This window comes from Drosophila virilis, chromosome X (assembly GCF_030788295.1).
Source record: "Drosophila virilis strain 15010-1051.87 chromosome X, Dvir_AGI_RSII-ME, whole genome shotgun sequence".
Lineage (NCBI taxonomy): Eukaryota > Metazoa > Arthropoda > Insecta > Diptera > Drosophilidae > Drosophila > Drosophila virilis.
The window spans coordinates 20484709-20508457 of record NC_091543.1 but is presented as its reverse complement, the minus strand read 5'-3'; the positions used below and the strand labels follow the sequence as shown (position 1 = coordinate 20508457).

The 23749-nt window shown below is 39.9% G+C and overlaps 5 protein-coding genes across 8 annotated transcripts in view; 4 read left to right on the top strand and 1 right to left on the bottom strand.

Annotated features, from left to right (window-relative positions):
- The first annotated feature begins 1656 nt into the window (after positions 1-1656).
- On the top strand, positions 1657-8749 carry LOC6632105 (proton-coupled amino acid transporter 1). The gene is made up of 6 exons (XM_002055592.4): positions 1657-1787; positions 5685-5860; positions 6967-7327; positions 7428-7879; positions 8176-8348; positions 8412-8749. The coding sequence occupies exons 1-6, from the start codon at positions 1776-1778 to the stop codon at positions 8666-8668; spliced, it is 1431 nt and encodes a 476-aa protein (XP_002055628.2). The 5' UTR covers positions 1657-1775; the 3' UTR covers positions 8669-8749.
- LOC6632106 (proton-coupled amino acid transporter-like protein pathetic) lies at positions 1662-17129 on the top strand. Of its 4 annotated transcripts, none has more exons than XM_015171219.3 (5): positions 1662-1787; positions 14596-15123; positions 15778-16235; positions 16315-16490; positions 16566-17129. In XM_015171219.3, exons 1-5 carry the CDS (start codon positions 1776-1778, stop codon positions 16805-16807), a joined length of 1416 nt encoding a protein of 471 aa, XP_015026705.1. In that variant the 5' UTR covers positions 1662-1775; the 3' UTR covers positions 16808-17129. The 4 variants fall into 4 exon arrangements, with proteins under 4 accessions (XP_015026705.1, XP_015026707.1, XP_015026706.1 ...); XM_015171221.3 differs by lacking the exon at positions 1662-1787 and adding an exon at positions 12999-13143; XM_015171220.3 differs by lacking the exon at positions 1662-1787 and adding an exon at positions 13000-13197.
- Positions 17074-18128, bottom strand: Arpc3B (Actin-related protein 2/3 complex, subunit 3B). The gene is made up of 3 exons (XM_002055594.4): positions 17975-18128; positions 17651-17824; positions 17074-17596 (listed from the first exon to the last, which is right to left on the bottom strand). The coding sequence occupies exons 1-3, from the start codon at positions 17978-17980 to the stop codon at positions 17252-17254; spliced, it is 525 nt and encodes a 174-aa protein (XP_002055630.1). The 5' UTR covers positions 17981-18128; the 3' UTR covers positions 17074-17251.
- Positions 18129-18241: 113 nt separating this feature from the next.
- Positions 18242-19178, top strand: LOC6632108 (uncharacterized). The gene is made up of 2 exons (XM_002055595.4): positions 18242-18632; positions 18701-19178. The coding sequence occupies exons 1-2, from the start codon at positions 18293-18295 to the stop codon at positions 19078-19080; spliced, it is 720 nt and encodes a 239-aa protein (XP_002055631.2). The 5' UTR covers positions 18242-18292; the 3' UTR covers positions 19081-19178.
- Positions 19179-19512: 334 nt separating this feature from the next.
- The window catches only part of LOC6632109 (pleckstrin homology-like domain family B member 2), a 28617-nt gene continuing 24380 nt past the window's right edge, over positions 19513-23749 (top strand). Inside the window, exon 1 of the mRNA XM_002055596.4 lies at positions 19513-20032. The gene's annotated coding sequence lies outside the window, so the exon portion shown is untranslated. The remainder of the gene's footprint in view (positions 20033-23749) is intronic.

Below are 23749 nucleotides of genomic sequence, written 5' to 3'. Positions count from 1 at the left end.
GAAAATAAAATATATAAATGAAACGGTTTATTAAAAGGTTCACATAACGTTGACGCAACGAATTGCGAATACCCTGGCAACAGCAGGGGGACACATGCTCAAGAATTCGGAAAGAAAAGTAACTTGGCTTTTTGTTATTGTATGTCAAGTGCTTTCAGTCATTCGATCATTTGTCTTCAACGTGAATACTTGAGAGTGTGTTTGAAGTGCTGCCAATTTGTGCTGTTGTTTTGCTTGTTTACTTACCAAAACTATATTACTGTCAAATACCCTGTAACAAAATACAAAAATCGAGTAAATACAAGAAATGAAGCCAAATTGTTGATTATACGAATGGTTCAATTTTTTAGAGGTTCTTGCATTTTTTTTTAAATAACTCAGATTCCTGGAAGTCCCTTAGTTGTTTATTTTACAACAACTAACAATACATATTTGTAATATGATATATGGCAAATGTAATTAATTCTATATTTAGGCGTGTTTAAAAATGGAACAAAAGTATGTAAAAAGTTTTCAAAAATATGAACAAATCAGTCAGGTTGTCACATTAAGGCAAAAAAAGGGGAATTTATCTAAAAATTAACATAAATTAATAATAATAACATTAATAATAATATCATAATATATTTTCATAAATTTATCAAAGCTAATATTATTTTAAATTTGGTTTAATAACGTATTCGAATGTTGAAAGCTTCGTCTTTATATCGACTTTAAGATTGTTGCAGCTGGCGCTGATACCCTACATGGCGACAAATTGCTGTAGATGTACATATACCCGCAATGTTGTCTAGGGCAATTGCGACCGCAACAACCGTTTCCCCCAGCTGATGCCCTGCCTGAGTGACAACCTGTTGGACAGGCGCTCAATTGGCCGCTCGACACGAAGATGCCCAAGCGCTGGGTTGGCGGCTGTTGCGGGGTGTGGGTGTACAAAAAAACCAAAAAAAAAAAAAATATATATATATATAAAATACACACACACATACACACGTTTATATGTGTATATATGTATATATAGAAAATAAAACCGGTTGGACATTAGAACCGAATCCGTTGGGCGCAACGCAATGTAAAATGCTTTCCACGACGTCACACATATTTTTGTAATGAGCCACGGAGGCGGCAGATGCTGGCCAGGGTCGTTTGGCCAGAAGTGGAGAGTGTAGCAGGGAGGAAGGTGAGGCAGCGGGGGGGGGGGGGGGGAGCGGGTAGGTAGGCAAACGAGAGGCAACAGCAGCAGCGGCAGCAGCACAAAGTGTCAAATGCCGAAGGCAGGCAACGGCAACAGCAACAGCAACAGCAACAGCAGCGACAGCGCAGTCAGCGTCAGCAGCGGCGTCAGCGCCAATGAGAGACGGCAGCGGCTACGGCCCGGCCCGGCCCGTCAGTCTTGATGATTTCGTGAAGCGATTAACACACGCTACGTTCTGAGCCATTAGTCCGGATCGCAACCGTTAAGGCAAATGCATCCGTATCCGTACGGCAGGAGCAACGACAACAACAACGACAACAACAATAACAACGATACATGACACACATTAGCAAAATTGGGCTAAAGAAGAAGCAGCTGCATAGCATCAGAACAACAACGAACAACAAGCCGAAAGCAAGCGGCAATAAAAATAAATCATTAAAAAACCCGCCAAAGAATTTGCCAAATTACGCGTCCATTTATTTGCCAGATCGTCTCGTGCATTGACCGAGTTCTCTCAGCAACAACAACAACAACAACAACAACAACAGTAATAACAACAACAACAGCAGCTGCCAAAATGGATGCAGAGGTGTGTAGAGTGTGTGTTTATAAGAAGTAGAATGCATATGTGTTCCCGTCCGTGCTTAGTATGTCAACTAAAGAACAAATTAAAAAGTGTGTGCTAAAAAGAGGATGTTTTAGAGCAAACGTCAAAAACTGAACTAAGCTCTAGCAAGTTTGTGTGCCCATTTATTATTCAATTTTTTGTTGTTTTATTATTTTTTTTGTTTTATTGTTGTTTCTCGCACGTTAATTATTATCTGAGTACGCCGCAAAACCAGTTACACTTGCCGCTCTCAGATAGATATATGTAAATAAAAAAGAAGCACAAATTAACTTCGTTTTCATTTTCCAAATGCAAATTCAAGTCAAAGTCAGCAACAACAACAACAACAACAACAAATAATAACAACAAATAATAACAACAACATTTAGCAGTACTCACCGCGACGCAGCGGCTGCACTTGACAGCAGAGGCGGCCCAAAGGGGGGGTGGGTCTATTGGGGCTCAGATACCTTGTAGCGACACAAACTAAAGATACTCTTTAGGACATATATGTAGATATTTTCCATTATTATTACAGCTCGCATAGAGGACATAAAAAAGCTTACTTTCCAAATGGCACTGCCTTATATGGCCTGCCTGTAAGAGATTGCCACCGTCATATACTATAGGCCGGCTATTCGAGCCCGGAGCCTTGGAAATGTACATATACATTCGAAAATCCCAAAATAATGATTTGATTTCATACAAATATACTATAGTATGGTATTGTATTTGAGTACCTCATGTATTTATATTTTGTATATACATATGTTCAGAATACTTTCTTACTCAAATTGTTCATAATAATAATTAACTGAATATTATTTTGGTAAGAGCCAAGTTATAAGCAAAAGTCGTAAATGTATTCTGATTGATGTTATTTAACTTCAGTTTCCGACCAAAAACGTATTCTATTTCCATATATATAAAACAAAAGTTAAGAGCTAACTAAAGTCTTGGCATTAACATGTTCGCTACCTTTTTAAGACTTTTAAGCACATGCTTTCCACTCGAACAAAATTGAATTGCATTTTCTTATCTTCTTTCTGAACAACTTATCATTTGTAACAAGAGGTTTTTTCAAGCTAAGCTGAGTGCTGCCCATTTTGGAGTCCAAATTGGCAGCACTCTCTACTGTTGCTGTTACATTTTAACAAGCGAGATAAGCAACTGTCTGTCATTCAGACTGCACGATAAATGAATTGTTGAGCGCAAATACAGTTAAGATAAAAATATTAATTTTATAGCTTGTTCAATTAGTCTCTTTCATTCACAATCTGTGTTGTTGTGTACGCAATTTTGTTGTCAGATTCCCGACAAACAGTTACTAATAATATTTGCCAAGCAGATAGCAGAGCTCCCCCTGCACAAATCCATGCCCATGGATATGCCCATTGCAGAGGCAGGCATTGGACCCAGCATAGGCCAGTGGAAAAACTTGCCGAGCATGGAAAATTTCCACGCAAAGACATTGAATTGTCTTGATTCCAGGCGGCTGCCAACTCGTGATTAACAAATATAAGTACTACAGCATTTATGACTTGGTCGAGGTACCGAGCCAACAATTATAGTGTATCTACTGCATAATAGTGTGCAGAGAAGTGCGTGGGTGAATTATACGTAAGATTGCCTGCTATGGCGCTTATCACGGCGTACTTTTCCTTAGCATATTTAGACCCAACAGACGTTTCATGGCAACTGACGTCAGGCTTCCTGTTAGGCTCTCAAAGAAAACAACAATAACAATAGTATAACAACAATTGATGCCGTGAGTTTTTGAGTGCTTTTGAGTAGCTGCCGATAAGCGTCATGAATTTGCTGACTGGATTTACTCAAGGTGGCTCGTAAAGCCAAGAGACCCAGTTTTCAATTATTTGTTAGTTACCTAGCACCCAATTGCACCCCACCCCCTTCGCCCTTGCTGCCTCTTCCAGGTGCGCAATCTCTGGGCCCACTTGAGCGTATCATTCACATTATCGGCGCCAAGATCCTCAGCGCCCGCCCCAGCTCAACTTACTTGAGCCTCAATTGTGTACGACACGTTGTGGCTAATCTTTGAGTATGACATTTAATTTATAATAATTCACTTATAATTTTATATATTTATCAATGATTTTCATTTATTTATTGTTCCTGGCCTGACTTGAACAATTTATGGACGCATCTTAAAATGCGCTTACACAATATTTACAATTTCCGCTGCCGCAGCAGTTGTCCTGTTTTAATAATTATAATGCCATATCATCCAAAAATTGAGCATAAATATATGAATTGCCAAAGTTTTTGGTAGACTCTTGGCCAATTATTAAATCTAATCAGCTGCAGTTAATAGGTATATACTTTATTTATTAAACATTTCTATGAAATCAACAAATAAGCTTTCAAGTTTATTACTCTGATCTTATCTTATTTTGTTGTATTTACCCATCATAAACATTTACTTTGAATAGTTTATAATTTAAATGATTAAACACGTGCTCATATATATCTAGAGTGTAGCCAAACTTCTGTTGTCAAAGTGCTGCCACAATTTGTCGCATAACTGGCAGCACTTTAAAATACCGTCAGTTAATAAATTGTGTTTAATTCTTGAGTTGAGAAAAGCTCTCGCTAAACAATTAACTTATAAAATTCATGATATAAACGTGTGATATATTTAAATACCGAGTCATTAGTTTTTCGCTGAGAAGCACCTGTTTGATTTTGCGAATAGTTTCACAGGGGTCTCATTGTTGTTTTATTTCATTTAAAACAACTTCAAAGTTGTAACTCGCACATTTTGATGCAGCTGTGCAACTAATGGCTAACTAATCGGTATATATATGTATATATAGGTATATATATAAAATAGATGACCATCGCAAATCGGCACGATAAGCAATGGAAACTTAATATGAGTACGCCTTTGTTTTGGGACTTTCTTTCTCTCTCTCTCTCTCTCCCCCTCTCCCTCTCCGGGTTTTATGATCAGGCAAAAGCCTCAATGAAATCGAATGCATTAATATTTAGGGTTTGGCAATCATAAAGTCTGACAAATTCTCGTAAATCCATTTCTTATCATTTATAATGCCATTTGTTGCGATTAGCGAAACAAATATTTCACTCATGGCAAGCTTCACTGTGACACAAGTTGTGTTTATTGAGTGAAAACTGCTGCAACCAGGTGATTCCCCCGTGCTGTGATTTATATGCAGCACTTAATGGAATTAATTGCCCAAGTTTTCACGCACTCGACCATAACAAACTGGAATTAATCATTCGGTTCTACTCATGATCCGAATCGCAATTGTTGTTAGATAATGCTTAAGCCAAATACAGATAAATGCATAGATAAAGTTACAATTTGCTTGCAATATGAAATTCATTTGATTAGAAAATTATTGAAATGAATTAGAAGCTTTTGTATTACATATACAAAACATTTTCTAACAAACAAACCCAACGATAACTTATTTATATATTTTTTATTTAATTTTTTTATGGTTTCAATTGAATTAACAAAATTCTTAAAATTTAATAAGAGGTTCTTTTAATAGGGCTAAAAATGCACATGATCTAATACTATTTAATGAACTATTGAATAATATAAATTAAGATTTACTAATATTAACAGCGTATCCTTATGTTTAAGCTCTAATTAACTTGTTATTTAACTGAAAGTCTGATCTTATCATATGCTTATGTTATGTACATAAATATTTGTGCCGTGAGCTGCTTTATGGGAGGGCCCCAAGCCGGAATTGTTTACCAAAAGTCGGGCAATTGAAGCTCATCAACTGCGCGTTTGTGCCATTCAATTGAACGAATGCCCAACTTAATCAACAGCGATTTAAAGCACAGCTTTTATCTTTCTTTTAAAATTCCGCGCTGCAACAAAAGGCCTCCAACAGACCCCAGGCCAGAGCTGCATCTGTGCCAAGCACTGCGCAACCAAACCAGTGCTCCAATTATCCAAAGATGACAACGACCGAATCAGAAGAGACAACTGTCCAGGCAGCGGGCGCAACAGCAATTGCAGCCCCAAAGGCGGAGGGGGATTACCATCCGCCCACAAGGTATGGCTACATGGAAACCACAGCCAGACTAACACAAAAAAAAACACCCCAATATCCGACTCCAAACTAACAAAATCCCGGATATATCGCATGAGGCTTGATTAAACAACTTAACATTATGTGAACTAACTAACAAGCCATAACTCATCCAAATCAAAACTATTTAATCTATTAAGAAAATGCTTGGCACAACAATTGCTCCAGATTTAAGGCTTACGGCAATCAAAAGCAAAGCCCACTACAAAAACCCACTAAAAACCCACTAAAAACCAACTAAAAACCAACTAAAAACCCACTAAAAACCAACTAAAAATGCCACTAAAAACTCAACTGAATTCGATGCTCTCGGTAAGCCCAATTTAAATATTCTGAATAGTCAGCTCTATTTAATGAACGGCAAGTTGGAAGGGACTGACTGCTGGGATTTTCCGTACCTCCGACCTAGCTTGACGTCCATCCGCTTGAAGAGGCCTTAAGCTGATCTGTTTAGGTCAACCTTAGCAACCCTCGGCTAACTATAATCAGGGCGAAATATAAATATTGCCGCTGGTTCGATTCGCTTTTCGAACTAACTCACTATCACTCGCTATTGTTGCACATCCTTGAACCAACGACTCGGTTCAAACCCTTCTTTGACCTATGTATATTCATAAGGTTGTTGTCAAACAATTGCATTACAATTATCAACTGCCCGTTGTACTGAGATTTGTATATACTTTGCTATAGAAGATGCTGGCTAGTTTTGAGTTCTAACCAAAATTTTATGGTTCTTATGGGCATCTCCCTTTCCCAACTAGTTGGCTCGGCTTTCGGTTCAGTTGATTATTATAAAACCAGTTGGGCTTAAGGTACGCTTGATTCTTTACTAATTCCGCGTGTGAACCGGTTCGTGTCAAACCCGTTTTTGAAGCTTTGTTAATAACGCTATCAACTAACCTTGAAAACCCGATTCGTGCTCCATTTAACTATAGCTCCAAGTGCGAAGTGTAAACCCCGACTAACCGTGCTCCAAACCACATCCTTCCCGCCTCTTGTTTTGAGAACCGATCCGATAAACGTGCACGTTATCGATATCGCATTTTGCATGACTCTATCCCAAAATGCAGCTACCTGGAGACAATTGTGCATCTGTTCAAGGGCAACATTGGACCAGGACTATTTGCCATGGGCGATGCCTTCAAGAACGGTGGACTAATTGTCGGGCCGCTGCTGACGATCGTCATCGCGGTGATCAGCATCCACTGTCAGCACGTGCTCATCGCCTGCTCCCGGAAGATGCGCGATCTGCGCGGCGACGCAATCTGTGCGGACTATGCGGCGACTGTGGAGCAGTGCTTCGAGAATGGGCCCATCAAATTGCGCGGCTGGTCGCGCACCATGGGCCACCTGGTGGACATATTCATCTGTGTCACCCAGCTGGGCTTCTGCTGCATCTACTTTGTGTTCATCAGCACCAACGTGAAGCAGGTGAGTGCGGCCAGGTGGATGTTGACCGGCTACAGCTGATGACAAAAACGCTTACTTCACACACACACACACACACACACACACGCACACCGCATCGAAGATCCTGCAAGCGTATGGCATTGACATGGATGTGCATCTGGTGATGCTGCTGGCCCTGGCACCGGTGCTGCTCAGCTCGCTGATAACGAATCTCAAATGGCTGACGCCGGTATCGCTATTCGCGAATGTCTGCATGATACTGGGACTGGCCATAACGCTGTACTATGCTCTGAAGGATGGCCTGCCGGAGGTGAGGGAACGCGCCTACTGGACGAATGGCTCCCAGCTGGCGCTCTTCTTCGGCACCGCCATCTTTGCCTTCGAGGGCATCGCCCTGGTGATGCCGCTGAAGAACGCCATGCGTAAGCCGCACCAGTTTGAGAGCACGCTGGGCGTGCTCAATGTCGGCATGTTCCTTGTCTCCGTCATGTTCATGTTCGCCGGCTCTGTCGGCTACATGAAATGGGGCGACCACGTTGGCGGCAGTCTAACGCTCAATCTTGGCGATACCATGTGAGCATGCAAACGTCTAATTTCCAAAGCTGAAGATTGGCGTGTCGCTCACGAGGCACTCACGCGTGACTCACGGAGGGAACAGGCAGTTGCAGTTGCGGTTCACGATTCGAACCAGCTAGCTGGCTCAATTCGTAAACTTGTTTCATTCAGGATGCGGTTTATTGTGAAAATTCAATTGGCGTGCCTCGTGTCACGCGCCCATCTTCAAGCAGTTTTTGGGCGCCACGCTTAAACCCTACCATTTACTTTCCCCACACACACACACTCTCTCACTGACACGCACACACTCGCAGCCTGGCGCAGGCGGTCAAGCTGATGGTCTCCATGGGCGTCCTGCTCGGCTATCCACTGCAGTTCTTTGTCGCTGTCCAGATCATGTGGCCCAGCGCCAAGCAGATGTGCGGCCTGGAAGGCCGTGCCCTCAACGGGGAGCTCATCTTCCGCAGCCTGCTGGTGCTCGTGACGCGTAAGTAGACATGGACAGAGAGCATGGATTGGCTTAAGTACAGTGCATACATACACCATTTAGTGGCCATTGCGGAACTGGTGCCCGCCTTGAGTCTGTTCATCTCGCTAATTGGCGCGCTCTGCTCCACGGCATTGGCCCTGGTCTTTCCGCCTGTCATCGAGCTGATTGCGCGCAGCGAGCCGAACAAGGGGCCAGGCATTTGGATTTGCCTCAAGAATCTCATCATTCTCGTTCTGGCGCTGTTGGGCTTCTTCACCGGCTCCTACGAGAGCCTCAAGGAGATTGTCAAGCACTTTGGCGAGGAGGAGCAGCACTAGCTCTTCGCTCCGGGCGACTAGCACGTTCTCAAGCATCTGGCTCAAATAGCCATAACCTATATATATATATATATATATATATATATATATATATATATATATATATATATATATATATATGTATATATATGTATTTATATTACATAGCTATGATGTACGACAATTACTTATGATCCATGTGCCGCGAAATAGTTTTTAATGCCCATTTGTCATGATGAGCGATGTTTTTTTTTTTTTTATATATTTTCTACGTGTAAATAAATTACGGGACGCTGTTTTGCCGTCAACCCGCAAAGTCACAAAAAGTTTTGTTTATTTTTTGTGATCAATGATTAGCACACAAATGATCAGCTTTGTATTTGAGTAAAAAGTCGTTTTGAAAATCGTTTTTTGAAAAAAAAATAAAACAAAACGTTTTCAGTCGCTCAACTCGTAAAATGCGCTGCAAGGCAACAGATCGAAACACTATATCATATACTACTATATCATTTGAAAAACTTTGGCGCAACCTGATCGTGCATTCAAAATAGCTGATTCAATTCAAGTTAATCCAAACCAAACTTCAGTATTACGAACTTTACGATGCTCTTCACAAACTATATCTATATATACATATAAATCGTGCAGCATCATAAGGAACAATCGGTATGGGTAACCCAGCTAGGCAAATGTCTTTAAGCACTTCGTGTTTTAATGAGTTTTCACTTTTCATCACATTCGCTTTTGAGCTTGTGAATAATTTCCATTGCAGAGATCTTTCTCGAGCCGCAAACACATCCAAACTAACCAACTGTGGCAATGGTACATTTTACAAGATACCAAAAAAATTTTCCATAGTTTTTTCAATGCATATAAAATAGTTTGTTTTTGCTTTTTAAGTGGCGCATAAACAAGTTTTTCAATGGAATTTTCCAGGCCTTTGACGGATTAAAAGTGTTTGCATTTGAAATTTAATAAGCGTGTCCAAAGATCGACCATATAAATATTAATTCGATTCAGTTAAAAGCCGAACTTCGAAATATATAAAATGTATTTTTGCTACAATTTATCAAAATATTAAAAATTAATTTTGAACTTGCAATACTCTAGAATGCACTATCTATTGCAATTAAATCATTTCATCAAACGGGCATATGGGAAACAGATAAATAACAATTGGCACGCTCCGGAAATTCCATGCCTTATACTCATACCTGTTCAAGAATACACGCACACACACACACACACACACACGAGTCTCAATGAAAATTGAAATTAATCTTATCCGAACGAAACTAAATCAATCTAATCGAAACCGTTTCGACATTGCCCGACCAACGGCCTTCAAATCGTCCACCGAAATCAATTTCTACATGCAAAGAAGTTATGTGAATTGAATCGACAGTTAAAACAACACGAGTCTCGTGCTCGTGCTAACACACGAAATATCTTCGGGCGACAAACAACACGAGTCTCGTGCTCGTGCTAACACACGAAATATCTTCGGGCGACAACAGAACGAGCCGAAACCAACGAGACTCAACGAGGGCTAATTGGCAAAGAAACGAGTATGAACAATTCCACGCGTAGCTGTGGAAAATGGGCGGTAAATCCAGCGGCCTGAGTGGAAAAGCTTAGATAAAGCTCAATCGGTTTATAAAGAAATGAACGCGCGTTTCAAAAAGACAAAAAAAAATAACGAACGGAAAATATGTGTGAAAGCATATGAAAGGTGATTTAGTCAATGCGAAAATTCACGCCGCGTGGTGAAAATTGAGGTCGAAGTAAAGAACGAAGAGCTTGAACTTGCGCTTGCGGAAAATGTGTGAAAAAGTGATTTCGCTTATATTATTATTTTTGAAATATTTATAAATATTAAATATATATATTTATGTATATGTAGATGAGTACATATTTTAGCAGAAATCATATCGTAACTTTTGAAAATTCTCAACGGCACGAGCTCATCTCTGATGGTGAATATGGATGCTTCCGTTTAAGCATTTGGTTGTTGGCTTATATAATCCAATTGTTCAATTCCGTAAACATCGATCGTTCGATCGTTCGAACTTAACATTGATTGTTTATCAATATGCGCCATATTCGTAGAAAGTCCAAATTGACCAGAAAAGCGCAGTCATGAGTTTCATGCAATTCATTTAACTGGCGCTACACAAAAGAAAAACAACAACAACAACAGCCAATTTAATGCCGTACATTTCCATGCGTTCCAAGTGCTCGGCCCCAGTTGCAGGTGTAACGAACACCGCAGCTCGATCACGAACTTGTTGCGCCTTTCGAATTCATGTTGTGCCATCGAACGGCCAAGAATTTTGAATATTGTCATGTCGCATAACGCATATACGAGACGCGTATCGTACTTGTGCTTCATCGTTCGATCGGCACGTGCATAAATTGCTCATACGCCGCATTGTGCCGCACATCCTTGAACCTGAGACGTGCACTTGTCGTGAGTTCCATATCAATTTCCAATTGGACTATGGCTATGCAATGCCGATACACTTACCCTTCCAGTTCCATGCCCTGGCACTCATTTTTGATACCCCCTCAATACGTGCAAAACGAGCATATTTGTTTGTGTGGAAGACTCGGTCGAACTTCAGGAAATGAATAAGCAACAAAAGTCTTAAAACTAGCAAATCGATCAAATCTATATCTTTGAGTGTGCTCGGCTGGCAACTGATGAACTCCCTTAAAGATCTGTATGTATACATACGGGTATCTCGCAGTCGATAATACCCGACTGGAATATGCTAAACAGGATGCTGCTCGGACTCATGATATTGTTGCTGTATTTCAGAAATACTTTTTATACTACTTTATATAATAGCTCTTAGAAACTGTGACTTTCGCCTAACTTATTTGTTGTTCACCTGCTAAGGACCCATAAATAGACTTCAAGACCATCTGACAAAAGCTGACTAATTTAACGAGTCTCGCATTAGATAGAACTGCACGGAGAAAGATACTATATTTTGTTGCTCGAAACCGGAAAAGTGGAAAACAAACCAATGTAAATAAATGGCAGATCGTGTTGTGTGAAGCGCAATAGAACTCATTGTGTTATTTCATTAATTTGATTAAATTTCATCAAAATCAAAGCCATTAGGAATATATTTCCCACTCGGGACTAGGGACTGGGACTTTTATTTAAGATCCGTTCTGTCAGGCAGTGGAAATTAAGTGGAATATAGATCTGCGAATTGGCCAATAGCCAGACGAATCGCTTGACTATATATAGTAGAAATTTGAAGCGATCGAGATGTTCCATATGCCCAGATCTTGACTCAGATCGCCAATTAAAAGTCTTGTTTGTCTTTAAGCACTTTACTGGACATTGAGCTTAAAACAAAGTTGTTTGGCTTAGACTAATTTTACTTTTTTTTTTATTTATTTTTTATTTCTTTATTTATTTGTTTATTTTATTTTTTACAAAACATTTTTTTTTCAATTTCCTTATTTTATTTATTTATTATTGGAACATAAAATATTTCTTATTTTAATTGTTTTATTAATATTATTTATTTTATTTTTTTTAATTATATGATGTCATGTTATTTATTTTTAATATTTATTTATTTAATTTCTTAATGTTCGGCAGACCGAATATAAAATAAATAAATATTGGACCAGCCAATAAAATAATTAATAAATAAATAAAAACATCTTGTTGCTGATAAAATTAACTGAACAATTTTTGTGGAATTAAGCCTCTTCCCAAAAATACATCGGTAATTTAAACACAATTGTATTTATAGCCAAGTACATTTTAGAAATATTCCCCAGTGCGTGCCGTTTAAAAAGTTTACATACAGCATTGAACAATAACGGATAATAATAACGCCTTTCTTTTATGCACGCACGTGCGAATTTGGCAAAGAAACTGTTAAGCTTTTTGTATTACTATTTAAGTGCATGTAATATTGTTGCGAAAAAAAAAAACTGATTTTAACAGCTTTGCAAACTGATAAAACGTTTTTAAAAACAGTACAAACAGAGTTTTAAACAATCAAAAACTAAAATTTGCAAATTGCATTTAAGAAGAATGCAACAACAGCAAAATGTACTGAGATAACAGAACTGTCGCTCAACAGAGTTCTGAGTGAGCGAGAGAGCGAGAGGGAGAGAGACGAACGCCGTCAAATGCAAGGTATGAATGCAAAAAGCCGTTGACCATTATTGCTTATGAGCGCACACACACACACACGCACAGACACTATCACAAGCACACACACACACACACACACAGACGCGCGCAGAGCAACTGCCGCAGTCGCAGCTCGCCTTGCTCGTGTATTTCACACGCGGCTCTTGGCCATTTCGAATATTTTGAATTGAGTCTGGTTTGAGTTCTTGACGCGTCAACACGCTCCTGAAAAGGTGGAAAACAAAAAACACACAGCGCACGCGCCAACGTTCCGGAACATTTTCCGAAAACTGATTAAAAAAAAAAAAAAACAATTCACATATAAAAAGTGAGAACAAAACACAGTTGCATTCTCTTCTTTCTTTTTTTTTTGCAATAAAAGGTGCGCATTGATTGGCAATGTTGTTACTAATAATGTGTAATATTCTGATTTGCAATTATGATTCGTGCTCTGATCGCTTATCTTTGTGCATAGCGCATGTTAATGCGGCCCACGCACACAGATATCGACTATCTAGCCAACTACACCTGCTCCTTAACACTAGACATAACATAACATAAAATAATAATAAAATATGCACGGGTACATTTTGTACATAAAATAGTTGCTGAACTCTTCAAACAATGAACGGCGTTCAAATATTAATTGAAAATATTTCAACATTCGTTTAAATACGTATTCAATCGATTCACCTGTGCCGTAAATGTGTGTGAAATACGTATTTCTTATTGTGAAATTCTCACAGCTTTAATTGCTTGACTTGTCGCGAATCCAAATGCGGAAATCAAAACAATAATAATAATAAGAACGTGCAAAATGCGCGTATTTTTCTTTTTTGTTTGTTGTTTAATTATATTTTTGTAATGGTTTTTATTTTTTGCATGCTTTTGTCAGTTCCGGGCATTAAATTCGACATTAGGATATTTAAAAACAAAAAACAAAAGCGACTGGGCATGCACCAAGTCGATTGTTTTTTGCGCAAAGTGATCAGTTACGCGCATTTGTTATAAAAACCATTAGATATCTTAGATCAATTAGATTCCAATCAGAATCAGGGCTGCAAAGCTCTAGTTCGTTTTATGTGGTTTATGGCTCGAACTAGCGGCTTTAACTTGATCTCTAACCTTCGACCTCTGACCTCTGACAGACCACATGATTCTGTTCGGGTTTCGGAACGATCTTCTGGTGGTGAACTCGTTTGGTTCAACAAATAAAATAAATAGCTTTGAATTTCTGTTTCGAACTGGTTCAGTTCACAATCGGATTCTCGAAGATTTAAATGCATTGGTTATAAACCCATTGATTTTCGCATTAGCAATCAAATAGTTCTACTTCCAAGCTAAGTTGACATAAAACAAAACAACTATTAATATACAATAAAATAAATATACGTAAATATCTCTGTAGGAGAATGCAATCAATTGAACCAGCCGGCTTTCTAGGGTTAATAGCAGTGCATTCCGTTATCGAATTGTGTTCTGTTCGAGATCAATTTCCTACGCCTTCTTCTCGCTCTCCGCGCCCCACACTCGAACGCTTATCCTCTAATCTAGAAAACCGTTAAGTATGCTTTTGGTTGTGCTTTTGCTTTCGCTTTCGCATTGCTTGACTTTCTCACTCTTTTCGCTTTCGTCGTTTAACTGTTTAACGCGCTTGTGCATTTGTGTGCGAGGCATGACGAACAGAGTTCACGGCGTTCGGCACTTAAATATATTGTATTATTAATAAAAAAAAAATAAACAATTGTAAATAGAGATTAATCACACACAACACTTGCAGAAGCTAGAGAGCAATCACGAAAAGGCCATCGAAGCTGGCGCCATGGGCAGAACATTGGAAATAACAAAGCCGGAGGCACAGCAACAGCAGCAGGCGCCGCCGGAGCACACTGCAAAGCATGCGGACAAGGATGTGGAGAGCACGGTGAAGCGGCGACATGCGACCAGCAATCTGGAGGCAGCCACACATCTGTTCAAGGGCAGCGTCGGCGCTGGCCTCTTTGCCATGGGCGATTGCTTCAAGAATGGCGGCCTGGTGGGCTCCACACTGATGCTGCCCATAATTGCGATCATGTGCGTGCACTGCGAACGGCTGCTCATACGCGGCTCCCTGTTGGCCGTCTCCAAGACGCCGGGCGCCACCTTTTACGATTACCCGGAGACGGTTGAGAAGTGCTTCGAGTACGGGCCACGACCTTTGCGCTGCATGTCGCGCGCCATGAAGCTCATCGTCGAGATGTTTCTCTGTGTTACGCAATTCGGTTTCTGTGCCATTTACTTTGTGTTCATCACGGAAAATCTCTACCAGGTGAGCGCAAAAAAACAAAAACGAAGTTTCTTGTTGAAACTTATTTATAGTTATATATGTATATACCCTACTTGTGGCAAGAGTGGTTCATTAAATTACAGGGTATCGCCACAAACTATCAACTTAACTCTTGTAGACATATAACCCGACTGATTCGATTCTCGATCTTTTCTATTTAATGTTGTTCATTTTAAGAGATATCAACTAAATTTTAGATATAGACACATTCATGCAACCGTTACTCAGTTACACAACAGTTACTCAACAGTTGTTAAGCTTAAGACAACCTTACAACATTTGCTAGATATACTCAAGTACAGCAATTCCGTTATGCTCCAATTTTGTGAGGTTATGTGTTCCGATAGAAAAACGTAAGACAATTTCTGAATTTCTGATTTAAAAAAAAGTAATAAAAACAGTAATTAGTTCGGTTTCAAATATCGATCAGCTCGTTAATAATAAATGATTATTGTGATATGTTTATATATGTATGTATTTTGTTGTTTAATAATTCAAATTTCTGCGCTCATTTGCAACACTATAAAAGGAGCCAGTGTCATGCGCGCACTTTTAAGCAGTTAAACATTGAGCGTTTTCCAACACTAGTGTTTTTTTTAAAACAAACCTAATTGCATATATTTCATCTTGTCTCAGGTGCTGCAACAGAACGGCATAGACATCAGCATGAGCATGGTTATGCTGATTACACTGCTGCCGGCAATGATACCTTCCCTGATGACAAACCTTAAGTATATATCGCCGGTATCGCTGCTGGCCAACTTTGCGCTGTTATTTGGCCTGATTGCCACACTGACGATCGCCTTCTCGGACGGTCCGATGCCATCAGTTGCGGAACGGCATTATTTTACGAGCGGCAGCCAGCTGGCGCTGTTCTTTGGCACCGCACTCTTCTCATACGAGGGCATTGCCCTGATCCTGCCGCTACGCAATTCGATGCGCGAACCCGACAATTTCAGCAGCCGTTTCGGTGTGCTCAACGTAACGATGCTGTTCATCACGGCGCTGTTCATTTTCACGGGATTCGTTAGCTATGTGCGCTGGGGCGAGGATGTTGCCGGCAGCATTACGCTCAATCTGAATGTCGAGGATGTGTGAGTACAGGCGAAAGAATCAATAACATACCACGTTGAGCATTAAATCATATACATATATTCATATTATTTCGTGCAGCATGTCGCAGGTCGTTAAGATGGTCGCCGCCTTGGGCGTCTTCTTTGGCTATCCCATACAGTTCTTCGTGATGATGAAAATATTGTGGCCGCCCGTTAAGCGTGCCAATGGCTGTGCCCAAAAGTATCCGATTACCATGCAGGTGGCCCTGCGTTTCGTCATGATCATGATGACATGTAAGTTGTAAATATCTCTCTCAGTGTAAATATCTAAAATTAAATCCATATTGCTCTGTCTCTGGTCACTTGCAGTTTGCGTCGCCCTGGTGGTGCCTCAATTGAATCTATTTATCTCACTGATCGGTGCATTATGCTCCACCTCGCTGGCATTTGTTATACCTGTGATCATTGATTTTGTGACACGCACCCAGGTGCCCAAGGGCCTCGGCACCTGGATCTATTTCAAGAATATCGCCATTCTAACAATCGCCCTGCTGGGCATTGTCACGGGCACATATCAGAGCATTGTAGAGATTATTAGAGAGTTTAACTAGTAGTAGTAGTAGTAGTAGTAGTAGTAGGGCTTAATGGGCCCGAGTGCTTGCCAAGTATTTTGTAAATATGCTGTAAACGTGTGAAATACCTTATAACGTTTCATTGTCCTTCTATGCTAAGTCTTATATATATATATAGTATTTTTTTTTTTTTTTTGTTTGTGCTATTATATGTTATTAATTTTAAGTTGTGCCTGCCGTGCCTGTTTATATGTGGCCCGATTGATTTAATCGTCAACTGTTAATTGGCTTTCAAAGAAACGAAACTAGATAAAACAAAAATATATTTTAATAAATGATAATAATACATTGTCTTTTATAAGTTTGATTTTAAACTTGGCGCCATACATGTGAATACTTTGGGCATTTATCAACACTGCCGCAGGGCTGCAACAACGCTTGAACAGTCTTAAAATTGATTTAACAGTCGATTTTAGGAATGTTCTACTGGCCGGGACCCGAAAGGCTCTTCTCCATAAACCTCTTTCTCGCAAAACATATCCACCATTTGTTTGGCTTATCATCTGTCGTATCGAAGACCTTCTCAAGCACTCGATAGCCGGTTTCCTGGCGCAACTGCAGCAAATACTCACGCATCAGATCGGCATTATCTGGCTTGCTATAGACCGAATTGAGTGGAAAGCCCGCATCGCCTGGTATATCAAACTTCGCTATGGCCATGGCATAGAGCTCCTGCTGCCCTTGCTCCTTGCTCGTGCAACGAGCCAGCTTTTTCAGGCATTCGGTAATGTAGAGCGTTATATAGATAAGCACACGATCCACTTCCGACTGCAATACAAGAATTCATTATTTAACATTATTGAACATGTTGTGCAGCCCTACCTTGACTTCATATGTGCGAAAGAAAACGTTTGCTTTGAAATAATATAGTGACTCATCAATAATATCGTTATCAGCGTTAACACTGGGCGCTGGCCCTCGTACTTTGGTGCGCAACGGCAAAATGGCCATGTTTCCCACCTGCCGTTGGAACTCTTCTATTTCCGAATGATAGGCCTAGAAAATTATAAGCATAAGCAAGAATTAAACATTTCAAGTTCAAATAATTGTTCAATGGCGCTAGAAATATGTAGTATAGGTTCCAGTATTACTCATCGATCATTTATTCATATGTTTTGTGAAAATGCGATAAGTCAAGCTACTTACTGGCATTTTGAGAGGATGGTAATCAACTGTGTGCCAACATTAAAACCGACGGAATTCAATTGTTTTCTTTTTATCAACTGCACTTTTTTTTATGCGCGAAATACTTCAGCCCTGCGTTATCGAAAAGTAGTTATCGAAATTTTAAAGTTTGACGTAAGACGCTATGGTCAACAAGTGCGAGAAGTTTGTCGAATATGTTAAGCCAAATGTTATTTTACAGTACGCGAGCACGTTCAGTGTGGAGCAAATGATGCTTCGATATTTTCGTATTAAAAGTATACGGTCACACATGAAGCGCACGTTTTGCACTAAAAACAAATGAAGAAAAAACTAAAAACAAAATCCGCAACGCTGCCCGTTGATGTGGAAAGTGATGACGAAATGCTGCCCAAATCAACGGAGCTAAATGGCAGCACAGATAAAAGCATTGAGGCAGTCGCCGTTCCCAGCGCAGATGACAATGATGACGACGACGATGAAATGGATTTGGCCAACTTCAAAGCCGGCGCTAAGGCAATCGTCCAGCCAAAGAAACGCAAAAAGGGCATTATTTATATATCGAACATACCAAAGCACATGAATGTTACGCGTCTGCGTGAAATTCTGGGTGAATTTGGCAAAATCGGACGGGTCTACTTGCAGCCGGAAAAGCAGCCGGGTGAGTAGTAATTGGCGCCCCTCCAGCGCTCGCTTATGCCAATTATTTTCCTTCTTCTTCTGCTTTAGGTGGCGACAAAAAGGCCAAGAAAAATAAACGCAAACGCTACAATATTCATTTTACCGAAGGCTGGGTGGAGTTCGAGTCGAAGCGTGTGGCCAAGCAGATCGTGCCGCTGCTTAATAACAAGCAAATCTCGACGCGCAAAAAGTCACAGTTCTTCGACTCGCTGTGGAGCATGAAATATTTGCCGCGCTTCAAGTGGGTCCACCTGACGGAGCGCATGAATTACGAGCAGGCGGTGCATAAGCAGCGTCTGCAGACGGAGGTGTCGCAGGCGCGCAAGGAGACGACCTTCTTCCAGAACAATCTGGACAAGAGCGAACACATAAAGAAGCTGGCAAAGAGGGCGAAAAAGTTGGCTAACGGCGGCGAGCAGGAGGCGTAGTAGCAGCAGTTTAATTATACCTGTTTTTTTTTTTTATATTATTATATAGAAATAAATATAAGTCGGCGCTAACGGCGCTGTTGATTTACATGAGAAAATCCTCGCGGTGCTCATTTATGCGTTCACTGAGTTGCTTTTTGCGTTTGTGACTCGAAATTTTGCGCATACGTACTGTTAGTTTTACGTTGCGCGAGTTGTGTTTGTTAACAAAGCTCCGTTTATTTTAGACTTGCTATTGCTAAAAAAAAAGTTAAGTGGAAAAATATATTTAAAAATTAACCCTGAGAATTATGCTAAAATCGCTGCATACTTACATCTAAACGGTTTCCATACTCTTCTTTTAGAACTGTTAACCAACTGTTGCGCTCACAGAGAGCCTGTTAACTTAACAGTCGCTTTTTGGATTCAGTCACATAAAACTCATTGAGCGGACTGGCGCGACGGCGTCTGCGTGCGTTTACAATTTATTATTTTTTTACAATTTGTTTTTGTTGTGCATTGAAGCCTTGTTTTGATTAAAACGAGTCGAAAAGTGTTGAATTAAGTGTCCGTAAATGCAATACACAAGCGTTGCAATTGATAAATTTAATTCGGTATTGTTGTTATTGCGGTTTCCAGAGTAAAGTAAACCCGTTTACCAACACGCACAGTGTTTGGAATTGCTTGCATTTGACTTTGCTCTTGCTTTTGCTTGCTGTTGCGCGCGGCTTTTAGATGCAAATTTCATACACACTATGTAGAAAGTTAATGCAAGAATAAAGAACTAAATTATATTCAATGCATTCCTCCTTGCCGCGCTGTACAACAACAACAACGACAACACCAACCACCACCACCACAACCACTATAGCCAAACTACGACGCCAACGCTGGCAAACACAACAACCACTACAGTTAGTAAACTGTAGCAACAGTTGGGGCGGCAAACAGAAATAAGTGAACAGCATTAAAGGTATGTACATATATGTGCACGCAAATGCACTTATAATGCGCACATCTATACATACATACACATCTATACATACATATGTACATACTCCAAGCTCCGCTTTATAAGACCAGCCAATGAGATTTGCGCCCACTACAATAAATGTAACGGTATTGAAAGCTGCGTCGCTGCCTGCAGGCCGCCGCGGCCATCCAAAAGCCCAACGCCCTTGACAGCTGTGCGCTGCGACGTCAGCAGAAACTCAATTGTGAAATGCAGCAAGAGAAAAGAAAAGGCAAAGGCATCCCAATCAAATGGAATTTAGCCGGTTTCCATAAAAGCAGACAAACTGCCAGACGACGACGACGGTGGCGGCGGCAGCGGCAGCGGCTGCGGCTGCGGTACACAATTCTCAAGTGAGAGCGTCTCGCTGCAGGAGTTATTGCAGACGCCGGCAGAGGCCGCAGCAGCAGCAGCGGCAGCGACGCGATGCCTCGCAAGTTTGTTTTGGGTTGGGTTTCTGCTTTTGTTGTGACTTTCGCAGCGCAAGAAAGTACCGCTAAGCTGGTATCCTCTGGGTCCAGTAGGGTGGGCTTAAAATGCACAGCGAGCTTTTATAACAGTTTTACAGTTTATATTTAATTTCAACTCGAATCTTGAATCCACTTGGGTTCCACATTCCATGCGAATGAGACAACAACAACGCAAAAATACACCCATTAAATTATGCAAATCTTAAAAAATTGGCGGGCAGGCAATGCCATTAAAAAAAAAAAGAACATTCAAATTGAATAACAAGCAAAACACAACAACAATATTAACAACAACAACAACAACAAAAAAAAAAGAAATAATATTAACAGATACATTTCTTATTATTTGCTTGAGAACTTGTTCTTTTGTTTGACATTTTGTGGCTTTTTTCACCTCTTTTTTTTTTTATTTTTGTTGTATCTTTTCGTAGCAGTGTAAAAAGTGACTCGAACGTGCGCTGGCTTAAAACGTTGAGTAATTCAGAAAGGCAGAAACGGGCACTGAATACCTTTTGGGCGGGCATTTGACTTTTGGCATACCCTTTGCCATGTTGTTGCCTCTGTATACACTTTTATTTTGTGGCAAATTCTAAAATCTTGATTCCTCTAAAATGCTTCTTTTTGTACTTCTATTTCGTCTCTTTATTCCTCTCCTTCTCATGAACTATTTCATATTGCTTAAATAAGAAAAAGAATTGGTTGAAAATACCAACAAAAAAAAATGTACCAACAATCTGCAAGGGTATTTAAAGTTCGGATATACCGAAGATAACAACTCACTCCTGTTGTTCTATTGCCCATTTTTGATGCGAGGTTCGTGCATTTGTGTGTTTCACATACATAACTAAATACATATTATGTATAAATGTATTAAATTAGCATTTTTTCTGTTGTATCAAATGATTTGATTGCGCAAAGGCTACTCGAGCAGAGAAATTGGTTCAAACTGTGACTGTCATAATTACGCAGACAGCGACACTTGCAAGCTAAATATTTATGTGCACAACAACGTTTTTAGTGTAGCGCCACAACTCAACACTGTCCAACATCATCATCATCATCATGCTCATCAGCAGCATCATCATAATTATCATCATCGTCATCGTCACCGTCATCGTCATCCGCTTGCCATTAGCCAGCTCGTATAAACATCAACGGTGCAAGTCAAAGTCGAACTATTGCCAAAAACATGTGTGTGACAGGCAGGCAAATGCAGTTTGTGTGTCACAGCAAACAGCAGAGCAAAGGAACAAACGGTACCCAGCTAGAGATGGGCGCGTGTGCAGCAGCACGAAAAATAGCCCAACAATATAGAGCCACCCTTGGTAACCCACAAAATGGGTTAACTCCACAACGGAGAAAATATATTCTCTTGTTTTTCTCTCTTTTATTAGCAAATTGATTGATACTGTGCTTGAGCATCTTAACCTAGCTTTACAGTAATGTATTGAACATGCCTAACATTACAAGTTAAGTTTTAAATTTTTTATCCAAATACCCGGTTTGGCAGTTCGATGGCGCGGATTCTGCGTAGACTGCGTCGCTTTCTTCTTCAAAGTCTGAATCTGAATATCGCAGCTTATCTCAAACCGTTCTCGAACTATCGCCTCATCTCTAAAAAATATTCATATATGTAACTGAGTTCTGCGGCCCATCCCTGGACCTAACACACATACAAACAGTGAGCGCTAAAAGTTTACCGCTTTGCATCATGTGCACGCTGACACAGTTTTTGGCTGCCCTTGCCAATTATTTATGTATGTATATGGAAATACACTTGCATACATGAGTATATATGCTCAGTTATAGTATTTCAATTGGCAGTGCTTAAGACTTTGAGTACAAAAAGTCACTTAATGCTAATTGGATGATTCTACAACACTGGCAACTTTGTTGTTTGACTAAGCTTTGCCAACACACACACACACACACACAACAATACTTGTTGTTTATTCTAGGTTCACCTACCTATTTTAAAGTTAATTAATCATGTTTAATTACACAAGTAATTAATCAGTAAATTATTGTTATTAATATTGCAAGTTGGGCGTGTCTTGTGTTATTTATAAGTTAAGTTTTTCCGGGCATTCATCAATTTTGATGAACAACTTTTTTCTATGAATTTATTCTTATAGTCTGAGCTATCAGTTTCAATTAAAAAACCTGTGAAAAACAAGCCAATTTCTTGAATACGGTTTTCGCAGAAAATCTTTTTTGAGCATTTCGTTTTGTTTCCTTTTGGTTCTGCTTTCAAATACCATAGAATTTTCGAATAACCCTATAGGGTTATCATCTGGAAATCTGTGTATTCGGGATGCGATATATTAGAATTGTGAAATATAAATTTTGCATATGATAATTTTGTATGGGATTTTGTAGATACGAATCAACTCTGAAGGTTAAACATACATAAAAGGAACATCATGAACATAAATATTTGCATAAAATATTTAAATCTGACTTTCCAGGCCTTTCTGGTGTCCCTTTTCCTACATCATTCAGTCTCTCTCTCTCTCTTTTATTATCTTCAACCCGCTGCCACACTGAACAAATCTTGATTTTATGAGAAGCGCATAGAAAGGCGATACGTGTAGCTTGTGGCTCTGCATTGGGTATCTGCGAGTCAAGCTACATACATATCTATCTTTCTTGCGTTGCCCACGTTGAATACGCAATTTAACTGCAAATCGAGTACTTTTTCAGCGTCCCTTTGCTGCCATTCAAAATTGAATGGATGGATGTGCATCAAGTGCTCATGTTGCATGCTGGTCGTTAATGCGAACTGACATGCCTCAGAATTGGCTCGACAGACGTCAACGCCAGCACTTTTATTGTTAACTCATTCTGCGAATACGAATCCTCTGTCGAGAACCGCGAGATTGCACAAAGAGATTGTGGCACATCAAATTACAGTGAAACAAGTAAAGATGTTGCGCTTTCGTTATTATGGACGAATGTCGAATACTCTGTCATCTGCTAGTTCCCTTCAAACTGTGACAATTGAGAGAATATATGTAGATATTCAAATGTGACAGACGCAAAGAAAGGAAACTTCCAGAAATTTCTAATTTGTAATTGTCCAACATATACACTCATTTTTTGACAGTAGAGTATCATAACAATGGGATGACACATACATACATACACACATATGTGTGTTACATGCATATGTATATTATATTCATATGTAAATACGAGCCGAGCTTTT